Source organism: Caretta caretta, chromosome 7, assembly GCF_965140235.1.
Source record: "Caretta caretta isolate rCarCar2 chromosome 7, rCarCar1.hap1, whole genome shotgun sequence".
In the NCBI taxonomy this organism is placed as follows: domain Eukaryota; kingdom Metazoa; phylum Chordata; order Testudines; family Cheloniidae; genus Caretta; species Caretta caretta.
This window is the reverse complement of record NC_134212.1, coordinates 27,666,742-27,683,189: the sequence shown is the minus strand read 5'-3', so window position 1 is coordinate 27,683,189 and position 16,448 is coordinate 27,666,742. Positions and strand designations below refer to the sequence as shown.

The 16,448-nt window shown below is 40.1% G+C and overlaps 1 protein-coding gene across 7 annotated transcripts in view; it reads left to right on the top strand.

The window, feature by feature from the left end:
* The window catches only part of CACNA2D3 (calcium voltage-gated channel auxiliary subunit alpha2delta 3), a 729,133-nt gene that overhangs the window by 358,514 nt on the left and 354,171 nt on the right, over positions 1-16,448 (top strand). For all 7 annotated transcript variants that reach the window (XR_007357538.2, XM_048857137.2, XM_075130333.1 and 4 more), the window contains one exon: positions 15,828-15,917. Coding sequence is in view for 6 of the 7 variants with exons in the window: in XM_048857137.2 (XP_048713094.1) it covers positions 15,828-15,917 (90 nt within the window). In the remaining variant the exon portion in view is untranslated. The remainder of the gene's footprint in view (positions 1-15,827; positions 15,918-16,448) is intronic.

The window sequence follows — 16,448 nt, the reverse complement described above, 5'->3', positions numbered from 1 at the left end:
AACTGCACCTTGCTAGCTTAATGTGCCTATATCACACATGGCACAAATAAGCAAGCTTAGCAGAAGCAGAAAGAAATAATTACTTCACATGTCTGAATGGGTTTTCATTGGATTTTTACAATAGTGGAGGAAAATAGCTATTTCAATAATTTAAGCATGAGTTGTTTTCACAGGATCAATAACCCAAACTACATCTGTCTTCAAGGTATTTGTTGTATTTTGCTCCCTATATTGAATGCTCAAATGGAGTCTTTCTACTGTAGAGAAGTCGCTTAAGTAAGTTACTAAATGTTGTTCATTCTCTTGCTGAAAGCTTGTTTTTAATCTCAGAACTTTAGAATGAATATGCCTACAAGAGGAACACGCCAACCATATTTATAGTATGCTTTGTTCATGGTAAGCATAAAGGGGCAAATACTGTTTCCATGGACAGCCTCAGTACGTGAGGTAAAAATGTTCAGGGATTGGAGTGCAAGGATTTACTTCTAGGCCGCCATTACTAGTATTAGGGCTGCTGTAACCCATGCAGCTAGTGTGCTGTCCCTCTATGGGGGGGCAGGGGTGAATGATCTGTAGAATCACAAAATCACATATGCACTGGCCATTTTCCTCTTTGTCTGTGGTGGTTTGCAAGGAATCTCCATCGCGCTGTGTGCCATGGTGCCCAAGAGGTTTTAATGTCCTATACAGACTTTCAGTGCCCTGCCCCTCATGGCAGAACTGGCCCAGTTCTGAAGTGTGCAGGAGCCTTCACTCCTGCAGACAGTGGCAGGGTTTAGCCCAAAGTACTTAAGTGATTCACCCTTCTCTCGCACTCAAATTTGTCCCTTTTGATTTACATTATGCTTTCTCAAGTAGCACAAGAGATTCTGGTCCTTTTGACCTCCAAGATTCCAAGGCCCTTCAGGCTCAATATCGATGATTTATATGAGTGTTAATAACATTGTTACAGATAAGCATGAGTAAATGCCTACTTTTCAGCTCAGAGATGAAACACTAATTAAATGTATAAGAGTCAGAATTAAAGCTTATGGACCTGCTTGTGAGTATATATTTGTGGGGTTTGGCCCTGAATTTCCTCTTTTCTACTTGCACTTGATCCTGCTCCTATTAAAGGCACTGCCAAGCTTCTGTGGACTTAATGGGGAGTAGGACCACAAACCGAATATAAATTGCCAGATCTAAATGTTAAGATTGAGTCTATACAGCAGTAATATAGGGTACACATTTTTTAGTGAGGTTGTAATTATCCCCACAACAAGTATTACAAGCCAAGGAAATTCAGAGTTAGAGTTAAATCTAGAAGAAATCCAAACATGTTAAGGTATGGAAATGCAGTTAAGGCACTCAGATATGTACTTTAATGTTTGTGGTTGCAAATGAGAGGAAATTGATTTTTAAAGACTCATGTATTCTTTTCTTTTCTTTTTTTCCTCCTTGTCAACTGGGACAATAAAAGGATGATCACAGATTGCTAAATTTCTTAAGAGCCCATTTTAATATTAGCTTTAACTCAAACTAATTAAGATTTTCATTTAAATTCTCAGAAAAATAATTCTGTACTCAGTTTAAGTGCTGTAATTTTTTGTGGGGGAAGGATACATTGTATTCTTCATATATGACAAATCCCCGCTTTAAGTGCAAAACTCAACTCAGACTTAATAATGGAGCAGCAACCATTGTTTCCATAACTTACAGTGGATAGTTTGGTCGTATCTTATCTTTATGTAAATTCTGTAGCATTTTGCTATTTTTTCACTAGCCAAAGTCTGAGTTCTGTTCAGTCCTACCTCATCCCTTATTATTATTGTTGTGGTTCCTGATTCCCAGGTGCATTCATGATTAGGAAGAGCAGTCAGAACGAAGGGGGAAAATGGGCTGAGTTATCCTTCAACCCCACTGACAGCTCACCTCATTTATTTTGTTCTTAAATTCAAAGTTGTATTTGATTTATTAGTAATTAGTTTATTAGTAATGTTTTCAGCATGATAACTGACATAGACTATGACTGAGACATAAATCATGCCTTTAAAATTCTCTTTATAAGTCCTAGTCTTTGGGTGTGTCTACACAGCAGATCTGTGAACGGGCTTGAATCCAGCTACTGAGAGTAGCAGGAGCAGAAAAACGGCAAAGTGTGGGTTTCAGAGCTGGCTAGGAAGCTGAGTACATAATTGAGGTCTGGGCTGGGCTGGTAGTACCTGCACTGTGGTGCCTTCACTGCTATGAATATCCAACCTAGCTGGAGTCAAGAGTTAGCTAGGGTAAATTACCCCATGCACACCCCATACTAAACTAGGCAGTTTCCTATTGAGCAACATTCCTCCATAAATGTTTTCTGTGTATATATACTAGAGTGATGGGCGCATACATTTATTCAGTGTCTTGTATGTCCAGTGTGTTGTAGTCTGGATTTTTAAATAGTTTTAAACTATTAGTGAAAGTTGTTAACAAATTTTTATTGTCAGGGAATGAGCTAACAGGAGTGGGCAATGAGCGGAGATTCGACCTCCATGTTCCCAGTATTCTAACCAGGACTTTCCCTCTGTCCACTGTGGAACCAGGAAGTCAGTTGTGATTCTGAAAATCACAGTGTGTTCCTGGCCTACTACAGGGATAGCAAAGGAATACAGTCCAGACCTGGCTGTAAAAATCTGACTAAATAAAAATAAAAGAAATACTTCTAACATTAAATCTCAAGGAAGAAACCTGGGTATAGCATATTGGTTTTAATGAAATACTTTTGCAGAAATTAATTTGCATGCAGCTGTATGGCTGGCTCTGTTGACCTAACTGGACCTTTGATTTCTGTCTGTGTATTATAAAGCTGATGAAAAGCACTGTTGCTTTCAGAAACATGTTTGAATCAAATCAGAGATTTTATAAACTTACTTACTATTTTGGATATGACCGTGAAATGTAAAATATGTGAAATGTTTATGCACATGCCAGGTACTGTATTAAGGCACAAAGCAGGCATCTCAATCCAAGGTGATCTACCAAAGTCTGTTTGCAGTAGTGTTGTAACTGGGTGGGTCCCGGGTATTCAGAATGTCACAGCGAAATGTAAGGGTGAAACCAGTAAGGAGTTAATTCATGTTGCAAGAGACTATTCAAAGTGAAGTGGCAGTTACCACCCCTACAGTTGTAAGACAAAGGGGTACAGTGGGTTACAGATTGTTGTAATGAGCCATAAATCCAGTGTCTTTATTTAATCCTTGATTTTTGATGTCTCCAGGCTTGTCTTGTGAAGCTGTGCAGGTTTCATTTAAGGATGAGGACTGAGAGGTCAGATTTGGAGTTGATCGTTGATCGCTTTGTGAAAAGTGTTTGTCCATGGGTGATGTTTTTGTTTTTTTTCTAATTTTTCTGTGCGAGTTCATTTGAAAGCATAACGATTGTTTCATTGCACCCATATAGCTTGTTGTTGGGGCACTTAGTGTGCTGTGTGAGGTACACCACATGTTGTGAAAGCGGGGGTGAAAGTAAGGTGGTACGCGCCAGTATGGCATACCGGTAAAAAGTGGCCACCGGTACTGGCCCGTACCGCCTTACCTTAAAGCACTGCCCCTTTTGTGCCCCCTGTCGGTGGCCCTGCGACATCCCCCCTGACCCCCGTGGCCGGCTATTTAAAAGGGCCTGGGGCTCCAGTTGCTGCTGCTGGAGCGCCGGGTGGTGCGGACCAGGCAGCGTGGAAGGGCTGGCTGGGGGACGCTGAACCCCCCAGCCCCGCCCCTTCCACCCAAGGCCCTGCCCCTTGGGCGGGGAGAGCCAGCCCCCGTACCGGTAAGTTTTCAGTTTTACTTTTACTGTGTGAAAGGCATGAGTAGGAGCCATGGATCTTGAGAAGTGTGTTGTCTAGTATTCCTGCTTTGATTTTTAAGTACCTAGAGGGTTCACAGTGTACGATTTAGTTGTGGAATGTTCACAACTTACACATGATACAGCAAAAACGGAGATGAACGAAATGTAACGAAATGTAACAGCTAGCTAGCTTAACCCATTTTTCTAAATTCTGTCTTTTAGTCATATTGAAGGTGTTTCCCTTAAACCTCTTGTGCTGAGCTGTATTCATTTTCGGAAGTTTAGTATAGATTGGATTCAGAATATATACTTTCCATAATGTGCAAAATTGGATTTGCATCTAATTTATCACCAGGGTCAAACCTGTAATTGCTACAGGTGACATAAAAACAGGTTGAAATGAGTCTTAGTACCTAAATATGGTGTAGTAATATCAAATATATATAAAATTTGCATAATATCAAGATAATTTATAATTTGAGTTTGTCATTAAACAGCTGCTACCTTGAAATATATCAATTTGCTATATACAAATGAAAAAGAAGTGGGAAATAGTTCAGACGCTATTCTGTCACTGTCTGCACTTTCTCCACAAAATTACAAACATGTGGGATTGCATATTTTAATACCAGTTTTCTTGGGCCAAGAGGTTTTTTCATCTTTGAGAAATTCCATATTGCAATTTACCTACCCCATAGGAATGAGATGACAATCTGATTTAATGTAACTCCAGATTTAAAGTTACAATATCACAATATACATTCTTCCTTTATAGACACTATATATGGATTGAGGACATTTCCCTATAAATGTTTCCAGATGATATGAAATTTATAGAGCATCTTATAGATGCACAGATAGGGATAGTCAGTAGAACTAACTAGAGAGCTACCCTTGTGTAAATTAAAATGACAGAAATAGACAGGGCTTAGTGTGTGACTGGTTTCAGTGAGCTTTTATTTTCTTGATTTAATTACCTGAAATCAAACAAACAGAAAATAAAGCAGCAACTAAGTTGTTTGACATTGCCACTGAGAGGCTGGGAAACAAAAACTCTACATATATAATTTTGTTTCAGCAAATAGCTGTAACTTTTTAAAATTTTATGTAATTAAGGAAGATTGCAATGGGCACAAAGCAGCACTACAATAAATAAATAAAAATATCCCACTGTGGTCACCTTTATTTCATTCAATAGCCACAACTAGACCCCAGCCCCTCCCAAACTACTGACATGCAGTTCAGTTTCTCTCAGCCTACTCCTCCCCCATGCAAATAATTTGGAGTAACAAGCAATGCCTTATGTCTGGACATATTTAAACCTCATCTCCTTTTTTGTATATCTTGGTTCTGGTGCCACAAACTGGGCCGGGGCAGTCAAGCCTAATTGTTGGAGCGGAAGCCAGTAAGCAGAGCCAAGGGGTCAGAGTCAGGAAGCCAGTAAGGGAACAGGACTGGAGTGAGGTTGGAAACAAGGCTGGCACAGGAGCAGTCACCGCTGTAGGCATAAATATGGAACAGTCAGAGATCAGTTGTTGCTGGTGGGCTTCAGAGCAGGCTTGCTGACTTCCTCGGCCAGTCCGGCAATCAAGCAGCCCTGCTGTGGCTCAGATGTGCTCATAGGCTGCCCAGAGACTGAGCAGGTGCAGCTGCAAGTCCTCATTCCCCTGATACTAGGTTACTCATAGTCCAGTGTTGGGGTTATGGATAAACTGTAGCCTCCCTCCAAGAGCAGCACGACTGCAAATGTCGCCTGACCACCCCCCCCCCCGCCGGGAACACAAGAGATTAGATAGGATGATGTCCACCACTCTACCATGTCCACCACTCTACCATACCATGATGTCCACCACTCTACATATATAACAAATAACTGCTATGACCAGGTCCAAGTGTCAGTAGGAAAATGTCCAAATCTGCACTGGAGAAGTGAATGCTATTATGTCATAAAAATACATGGATAATCCTCCCTGTGACAAATTAATGAACCTCATGATTCCACTACATATAGGCTGGTCTTGGCTATTTTGCTGTTGGCTTTTTTCCTGGTGCAGTCATCCCAGCTGATCTGGCACCTCTCTGCCAAATATATCTTAGGAACATTTGGGGTCATATCAAAGCATGGGGAGAGCTGCAAAAGCAAGCTGCAATCTCTCGTAACCCTGGCCCGGAGACCCAAGTTGGTCCCACTAACAAGATTGTTCTTCAGGTGACACAACCGAGCCCCGTAGGGGGCACAAAATGCCAGCTAGTGTAGTTGCACAAGCTCCATTGCAAAACTCAGCTGTGATCCACTACTTTCACCTGGGGCTCAGCGGACAGGGCTGTGTCCACTGATTCGTATGTTGTGATGTGAAACAATGGTCTTGCGAGCCAGTACAAAAACCTTTAAGGTTTGGGTACCCTTACTCATGCTGAGTAGTAACTTACTTTTTGTGTAGTCCCATTAAAATCACTGTAAATAAAGGTATCACGGTCCAGCCCACAGTAAATGATAGACTAAAAAGGGTCCTGTTCTTCCCTGTTGCACATAACTTCAGATAGAGGGAATCAAACATGTGTCAGAGAGTGAGAGCTGATTGGATTTTTTTTTAGCAAAACGTTTTTTATAAGCCCAGAAAAAACAACCGTTTTAAAATAGAGTTTCTAGATGTGTTCGTGTGTTTGGTATTTTGCCCAGTGCTTGAGATGAAACTATCAATGAGCTATGGGTCAAAATGGTCTCAATCTGTTGAATTTTACCCAAGGTAGTTAGAATCATAGAATCATAGAATATCAGGGTTGGAAGGGACCTCAGGAGGTCATCTAGTCCAACCCCCTGCCCAGAGCACTCACTAAATCTTTGGGGAACCCCAGCTGAGAATGGTATTTAAGAAAATGTACATTTTTACTCTGCATGTGCCAATACTGAAAAATGGCTAGAGGGTTTCTGTTCCTCCCATTTTATATGCTTTAAACTCAACTCTTGTAGAGGGTCTAAACTCTGAACAGTTAATCAGACTGCTTTGAAATTTGGTGTGGTTGGTGATGACGCTGGGTAGCGTAAGTGATGCAGATTTTGAATCATTTGCCTCTAGTTACAGGAGCCCCAAACCAGTTTCCTCCAGTTGCCTTGTATTGTTAAACTAATAAGTACTAATGAGTGGATGAATCACTGGCCTGTTGATTTCTGTGATTTCACCCTTCAATTAATGTGTCTGGATAAATTAATCTCCACCCAAGACAAAAGAAGTTTAGGACTAAGTGGTTTGAGGTTGTTACAATTTGTGAGTCACGGGTGGCCATTTTTTTGGGGTGGGGGAATGTAATCAAATCTTGGGGGGGGGGGGAATATATGAGGGGATGCTTCCTGAGAGGGGAAGGGTACTAGGGGGTGGAGGAGTGAGGGAATAGGGTTGTGGGGGATTGAGGCTGCAGCCAGGGGAGGGGGATGGATGGTAGGGGAGGTGAAGAGACATGGCACCCCACCCCCCTCAGTTCTACCAATCCACCCAGCCTGCCTGCATTCCACAGCTTGCCAGGAAACTCCAGCCCCCTATATTCCATCCACCCTGCAGCCCCAGCTCTGCCATGTACCCCAACTCCTGTGCACTCCACAGCTCTGCCAGAATATTCCATCCTCACTATGCCCCCAGCTTTGCCAGTGAACCCCAACCTTCTAGCACCCCAACCACCCTGCAGCCTTAACCCTGCCAGTGCACCCCAACCCCCTACTCCCCCTGCTTTGCCAGTGCACCCCAATCTCTGTGCACTCCACAACTCTGCCAGTGCACCTCAACCACCTTGCACTCCAACCTTTCTGCACCCATAGCTCTGCCATTGCACCCCAACACTGCCTCCCAGTCTCCTGCACCCCAGTTCTGCCAGTGCAACCAAAATCCCTTGCACCCCAACCCCCTGCAATCCCAGGTGTGTCGGTACACCCCAACCCCATTGTACTTCCCAGCCCTGCTAGGGCACCACAACCACCCTATACCCCAACCTTCCTGCACCCCAGCATTATTCCCCGTAATATAGTTATCTTTGCTCCAGGCACTGGGTGTGATTTGAGTTATTGGGGGAGTGGGGGAAATAAGGAAAATAGAAACATTTCTATACCAGTGAGTGAAGACTTCAAGGCCATTCCCTGCTTGTGGTAGGGAGCCCAAGGCATGGTCGTGTGGAGGGCCCAGGTTGGAGGGGGACATGTTGAATGGGTCTGGGGCATGGCTAGGGAGATGTGCAAAAGCAGGGCTAGTGGGAGGCAGCTTGTGTGTGTGTGTGTGTGTGTGTTGGGGGGGGACTCTGGCTCACTATGCTAATTGCAGGACATACATACAACTGCCTAAATAACTCCTACCAACAACATACATTTTCCTGGGAACCTAGGGAATTCAATGGCAAAAAGACTAAATTAACGCAGAGTTAAGGTTGTTTGGTGGCATGTCTTCTTCCTTGCAGAGCACTGAGCTTAGCAAAACTCATGTCAGAAAACCAGGAAATGCATCGTTACGGTTGCTTATGCAAACTTAACCCTGCCATGTTTCAGCAGTGCCCCAATAAGCCCCCTCAACAGACATACCTTTACTCTGTCCTCCCTACAGCTGTTGAAATGTACAAGCTCTTCACCTCCTTTTACAACCCATTCACTGTCACCCATAGGCTTCCATCTAACACTACTAAAGGACAAAACAGAACAAAAAGTGCTTGATCACTGACCCTTACAGAAAGGTGATACAAATATTTATTTAACTTAATTATTTTAAACAATTAAAACATAGTAAATCAAAAATGAAAGGGTGAGAAGAAAAGTGGCAGAAAGCTGACTTGCTAGCTCATTTTACCAAGAGAGCCTTACCCTGCAACCCCTAGACAATGAAAGCTAAGTAGACTCTTTCAGCCAAATACAGGCTGGGGTCTGTGCAATCAGTGATTGAGCTCCCAGTGGGCTAGAAAAAGATGGTTTATAAATCAGGATTCACACACAAACTTTTTCAGTAACTTCCCAAAGGAGAGATTCAAAATTCAGGCATGAGAAATAATCTGAAAAGGTTTACCACATTCTGCCCAATTGGATCTTCCTGTTTAATCTGTTGCTGACTCATGCAGCAATAGTGATTGTTAGTCTTCTGCAGGAACATGTGTACTGGGGCCCTAGTGTAGAATACTGAGACAACTGGAAAAGCTTTCCGTAAGTAAACCCCATCTACCTACTGGGGTAATCCAAAACCTGTTGCTGGGGTGCCATAATTTTAATCAGAAATGGGACTTTTCCTGCTTCAGTGTAGGGGAGCCCCCTTTCCTTATTGTGTTGTCCTTCTGGAAACAATAGCCACAGTATGCCCTATACTGCCCATTATTCTTCAGACACATATGCTTTGTACTTAGACATGAGACAAGAACATTTCCTCCGAATTTAAGGTGAGCAAATTATTTTCTTGATTTCTTTCTGACTTGAAGGCTAGTATGAAGCCAAGAGATCCACTGTCCACAGCTTGATTGACCTGTATAAAACCTTGTTTGCCAATCGTAAATCATTGTTGGGTCTGTTGGTTGGAAATTTGTCATCAAAATAAGATTTTTGACATCCGAGAGTATTTTTTTTAAACAGAGTCAGATATGTGCAGAGTTCAGCAGGGCTTCTGTACCAGGGAAGCTCTCTTTGAGTGATACATGGTCCTTGTCCTGCCCCTCTGAGCAGTGCTGAATTTCACCATTAAATTTTCCTGAAATTCCTCTTTTCACCCTACATTTTTCGAACCAGCTCTAAATTGAGACATGGATAGATCCTCAGCTGAATGCATCCACATCCACTTATTGTAATGAAGTCACAACTTCCCTTGTATATATTATTCACCTATAATTTTGTAATCAGACATCAAGGCCTGATTGTCATAATTGTGTGACTAATTTATATTCAGAATTGCCAAGGTTATGCATGCAAATTAGGTATCTGAGTCTGCTAGTAGACATTGCACATAGTGGTAATTGCATATGGAAATTAGGTTTATAATTACACACAAATGTCTGTGTACACAGTTGTACATCTGCAGATATCCCTTTCAATGTCTACACACTCTCATATTACTGTGCACGAGCTCCAATTCTAAGGTGATAGGTACTAAAAAAGCCCTGAGGAAGATGGCAGATAAGTGAGAGAGAAATTTTCACTGGTGTCTCTTGCTACTTACTATCAGAAGAACATCATATGTAAAAATAAGAAGGTGCAAGAGCCTTTTTAATGCTTAAGAGCAAGGGAATCCAAGATTCTATTCTGGGCTCTGTCTGACCTCGAATAAGTAATTTAAAGGGAGACTCTAAACTTGCAATCACGCTTCTAATTTAAAATGTGGTGTTTGCTGATATTATCACAGGAGACACTTACTTAGGTTCTCCTAACACTTTCATTATAAAAGATTTTTGCAACCTTTTTTGAGAAGCTGTAACATCTCGTAATTTGCATCAACTCTCTGAAATTTGGCGAAGAGCACGTTTTCAGTCGACAGATGTCTCCTCCCGTCCCATCCCCAGTCACACCCCTCCTTAGACCCAGCACATGCCACCAGCAGCCAGTTTTTCACTTTGAGGGCAGTGCATGAGCCAGAAGTGTCTCACCTCAGTGCATGGATTGGTTCTCCCTGATTTCTCTCTCCTGCACCTACAACATGGCACCAGCGGCCCAGTCTTTCCCCTACAATAGTGGCCTATTTCTGCTGACACCTAATGTAGTTTAGTCCTATAGCTCAAGTGGTAGAAATCTATACTGTAGACTAGGAAATTCTGCTAGGAAATTACATTCAAAAATGTATGGTAAAAGAAAATGATTTAGGTTACAAAGTCAAGCAATTGAAAGTTAGGGAATGCCAGATTTACAGTTGCCAGTGCAACCTCAGTTCTGCTCCCTTGTGCATATGCATTATAATAAAGCCTAATTGCATGGTCACATACTGTTTTTTCAAGTCAGTGTCTTTAAACACACTGACCCTCAACTGTAAAATCAGTGTAATACTTATGTGACTTTCAGGGAGCTGTCAGGTTTGCTTTTTTGGAATGCACTGAAATTGATTGTAAAATATGATATAGTTACAAAATATTGTTTACATGTGCAGCACTCCTGGTGTTATATATATACTTCCTGATGTGGATGCCGATTGGTGTTTGTAGACACCAATATAACATACAAACACACAAGCAGAGGTATGCGAAGTTGAAATGCTGGCATTCTTGCATCCAAAATTAGATGTTTTTGTGAAAATGTAATGCCTGTAGTATTCCTTTACTAATGAAAGGAGTTGCAGAAGCGTGACTTACAATATGCTCTAGTCTAGCGCATAGTTGTAGATGACTGGAAATCTGAAAAGGGAGAAACTGAATGTCTGGAGCTTTGTTTTTTCCCCTTAGAAACAATAATCATCATGGGTCAGATTCACTGAACAATCCTTATGCCATCAGTAATCCCACTGAAGTAATTTGGACTGCTCATGGAATATAGTATCACTCATTGTCATTATGGGTATTGGAATCTGGCTTTTTATAAAGTGCAATAGGCACAATAATAAATTTTGATTGTTTTAAAACAAACCCACCCTCAACTAGACATAGACTAACAGCTTGAAAAATCTATTCTTTGTTCCACCATTGAAAAGACTTTTAACTTCCTTTGGCATAACTCCAGTTAGTGCAGTGTATCCATGAAACCCAGTATGGTAAAGATGTGCACTGCACATTAAAGAAACAATCATTTAAATGTTGTTGACTAAATTTTCTGGTGGATGGATAAACATAGTGTTGAAGTGCTACTGGCATTCTCAAACAACAAAGAGCAGATTGAAAACCAATGAAAGATAGAGAATACAAAGCATAGTTTAAAAAAAACAACAACCCTTAATTAATTCAGTCCCTTTGCAGAATCACCTACTAGCATCTGCTCACTATGAGGCCAGAGGCAGAAAACATGGATTCATTAAAATTCATAGTGCATGAAATCCATTGTCAACATTTTACTGTTTTGTATAGCAAACAAATGTCAACATTATATTTATACATACTTCAACAGTGTATTTTTCAGCACATATATATCTAACTATGAGGAGAGAAAATATTTGTTATTCTGATAGATCATATGCATTGATTTCTAGGTTAGAAATTATACTATTTATTGGTAATTGTAAATAATCTGTTTCTTGATGTATATTCATATGTGATAGTGTACATACATTGTCAGAAAGTTTTTACAGTATCCAATAGGCTGTGAAACATTCTGAGCTTTTGTAAACTATTGTGAAGCATTATTTTATAGCAAAGTTCTTTTTTAATTTAATTACTGTTTGTGGAACAGTAATCTGCTTCCAAGGGCAAAAATTCAATTGGGATTCTTAATTGCTTATTTTAATCCAGTTGATTTATTAAAAGATAAAAGCTCAGAACCTTGACCCTCCTGTACAAAGTTGGTATTGCCAGTTTCCAGGAGATTCCACCAGTCTGGGGCACAAGAGGCAGCTATGACAGCTGTGCGCTGCTCCATCACCACCTCTGCCAGGTCTGTGAGAGAGGGGGTGTGGCTGCTACAGCTAGTTGAAATTTTCTTGTCAAAATAATTGTTTTGACAAAAGATGGATTTATGACCAAATCAAAAATGTTCACAGAAAATGTTAATTTAGCTTTAATTTTTCCATTTTTCTAGACAATCTGAAAAGCAGTTTTTTTTAGTAATCCTTTTCATGACATTAGGCTGGGGACGATATCCATTGAACCTAATTGGAACCTTGACTTCACTGGGCTTTGAATCAGGGCTATAGACAGTTTAGAGTACGCAGGAGGGTGTTCTGAATTATGCTAGGAACAAAGAATCAGCCCCAGAATTGTGGTTGAAAAGCTGGCAATGTAGTTTGCTGTCAATATAAGCTTAAATTTCCAAGGATTTTAAAATTTGTATTTGGTTACAGTATAAAAAAGTTCAATGCATTTATTGAATGTTTGAGTATTTTATTCACATCATTTTATTATTACTTTAAAAATTTCAGTGCAATACAAGGTTTCAGAGGAACAGCCGTGTTAGTCTGTATTCGCAAAAAGAAAAGGAGTACTTGTGGCACCTTAGAGACTAACCAATTTATTTGAGCATGAGCTTTAGCTCACGAAAGCTCATGCTCAAATAAATTGGTTAGTCTCTAAGGTGCCACAAGTGCAATACAAATGTATTAAAGGTCAGTGGTACTTTGCTTTATTTTAGAAACATAATTACTACTTTGTTTCATTTGGCTTTGTGTTTTTGAAAATGTCCAATTACAAACGTTGCTTGGCCATATAGAAATGTAGGTGTTCCCCTACTGGATCAGATATCCATTTATTTAGTTCTTTCTCTAGTTAATCTAGTTCTTTATCTAGTTCTAGAAATGCCATAAAGCCGAATGTACTGTCAAGGTTTCCCCCAAGACATGGCTTCCTTCTCCAGTCTTCCCCACTCGCCCGAACTCGTGATTTTCTTTATTCAAATTATTAATTATATCTATGTAGCAAGTAGGAAAGAATTTCATTAAAATTATTATTACTATTACAATACAGATATTTATTGGTGTTAGTTTAAATTAACTATCTGGTATTGGAGGCAAAAGCACCATTTCACTATCTAGGCTGTACTGGGTTTTATGCTGTCACTGCTTATTTAGATAAACAAGGCTTTGCCTTTTGGCTATTCAAAATATTGAACTGCGTGAACCACATTTAGAAGAATGTAATTTAGTAAAACGTTTCCACTTTATGCACCCGATGAAGTGAGCTGTAGCTCACGAAAGCTCATGCTCAAATAAATTGGTTAGTCTCTAAGGTGCCACAAGTACTCCTTTTCTTTTTGCAAAGACAGACTAACACAGCTGCTACTCTGAAACCACATTTAGAAGGTCACTATTAACATTAAACTACACTAATTGTTTTGGAAAACTAGCCTATTCTTGTGGCAAAAACGTATGCCTCAAAATTGGCTGGAGCGGAGATGTAAATTTTTTACCTCTAATTTACTAGAGTTTAACAAAATAGAAAGTATTCTGCTTCCAATAAACTACAATATACTTTTATTTTACAAAAAAAGTTGCATTATAGAGAATTGTTTAAGAGAGTGACTCGTACTATGTGATACTACATACAACTTCTTTTTATAGCAGCATGGTTCATGACACTGTTTGTGTCAGTTTGTATGTCAATCTTTTCATTATAAACCTAGAAGACTTAATTCCCTGATATGAAAACATTGTTTTTAGAGAGAAAAATCCAGTGAATTAGTTGTTTGGTTATAAAAATGGGATCATTCCATGTCTGGCAATTTACAGTTTCTCTCAAAAATTGCCAACAGTTTTTTTTAATGTCCAGTATGTCTGGAACATATTCTGGCCTTATTATTATACCCTTGTTGTGGTGTTATACTATTGCTGAATGTAATATTTATGAAAGGGGACAGAATTTTGACAGTTCCAGAAAATGAAGTGTGTTTAGTTAGTAAACAAATATTATAGCATGGATAGTGGCAGTGCAAGCTTCCTGAATCGCTCTGTGGGAGTAATTTTACCCCAAGCTCTCTGCACGATTCAAATCCCACTTAATGCCTCAAAACAGGGTTAAATGGGACATAGGCAATCCATAGGTTTGACGCTAACGCTCTGCACAGGGGTGAATTTGATGATGTAAGTATGTCTCATCCCTGGTGTAGAAGAATTGTTTTATCAGCCATAATATTGCATTGGAGTTCATTTAAGAACCTTCAAAGCAGCTATGTTAAGGCTCAAGAAGTGATAGATACACCTAAACAGAAAACAAAGTGAAAATTGATTAAATGGCTGAGCATAAGAGTTTATTCCTGCCAAAAAAATATCCTCTGAAGCCTCTAGTACCGGCCACAGAATTACTGCCCCAACATCCCTGCTGTAACTCAGTGGAGTTACACCAAGAATGAATTTTGTTTATGAATTAGTGTGAATAGTCATTTTTGCTGAAACCACATAGAGGATTCTGGGGTATAAGGTCAAAGAGAAAACAAATGGGTAGTCTATGGTTCAGGATCAAGTCATACTTTAAATTCTCCCTAACATCTTCCTGCAGAAGTGAGGACCATCTATTGATTCCTTTCTCCCACAGTGATTGGTTTATACACTTTTATGTTTTAAATTCCGGAGACTTTCTTTTAAAACAAAATGAAATGGAAAGAAAGCTAAAATTCTTCTTCTTGGAGCCCAGAATCTGGCTCTGTTAACGTGAGGCTTTTGTGAGCTCGCACAAGCACCCTTCAACTCATAAGCATCCTTTCCTAATTCTCCTTTCCCGCTATTATTGTCTATGGTACTTGCTCATTTCAATCCATGCCAGGTTTGGTGGACTCAATATAGCTTGAGAACTGGACAGTTTTGCAGCTTCTTTTATAATGTAGCTTTTTATTGAAATCCCATCCAGATATCGACTTACACAAATCAGGTTAATAACACAAATTTCTAATTTGTGCATTAATCCTGGACTTCTAATTTCTCTTGTCATAACAGTCCCGTTTGCATTTGACTAACAGAACTAAGAATATCAAATAACAAAACATGTCTATCTGCCTCCTCATATATCCAATCCACAATACCCTTTACTCCTAAAGTTATTGCTAATATTTGTTTTTATTGAGGATAGACGGATCCTATTAGATGTGGATTTTTTTCTTGGTTTAATTATTTTTGTTGGAACATCCACTGGGAATATGTTGAGGCTCCCTCTGCCTAAACAGGCTAGGAATTGTGTGCTATAAATTGTTGAGAACTGTCTCAGTGTTGACAGCTGGCTGTCCAGTGATTCAGGATTGTGATTTGGATATGTATGAGAAAAATAATTGAACAGGTAAGTAACAAAATTGTTCCCTTTTATCACAGATTTACTTTAATCTGTATTTTATCATTAATGTTATATAGGTATATTAAAATACCCTATATCGTCAGTCAATGACCTCTATAAAATGTATTAACATGTATATTGAATTTCTTAGAATATTGCTTTTACAACCTGTTTTTTTCATGTTTCAGCACTTCAGGGAACACCTCAACAAACTTTTTGCAAAAGGAATTGGAATGCTGGATATAGCTTTAAATGAGGCTTTCAACATTCTCAGTGATGTAAGTTTGCACCTTTTTTTAAGCATTGGCATTGATGCTCCTCCCCCCCATTAAGTTAATTGCCAAAAATGAACTTTCATTTTAATACCTAGCTAATAAATCATGACCGGCTCCTGCTCAAAGTCCCCACCCCCCTTAGGATTATGATGATAAGAGAGGTGCTTCATGAGCTAGCCTACAGTGTAATACTTGAAAATTGCCCATATCCAATAAACGTGGCAGATCTATCACACACACACACACACACAAACACACACACACACACACACACATATTGTCAAGATTATTTAAGTGGCTGTTTATTCACATTAGACCAGCGATTTTCAAAGGTCGAGTCGCAACCCAATACTGGGTCGCAGCATGTAAGGCACTTGGTCACTCTGGTCAGCACCACCGACCAGAACGTTAAAAGTCCCGTCGGCAGTGCTGCCTAGCTAAGGCAGGCTAGTGCCTACTTGTTCTGATACCACGCTGCGTCCTGGAAGCAGCCAGCAGCAGGTCTGGCTTCTAGGCAGGGGGACCATGGGGCTC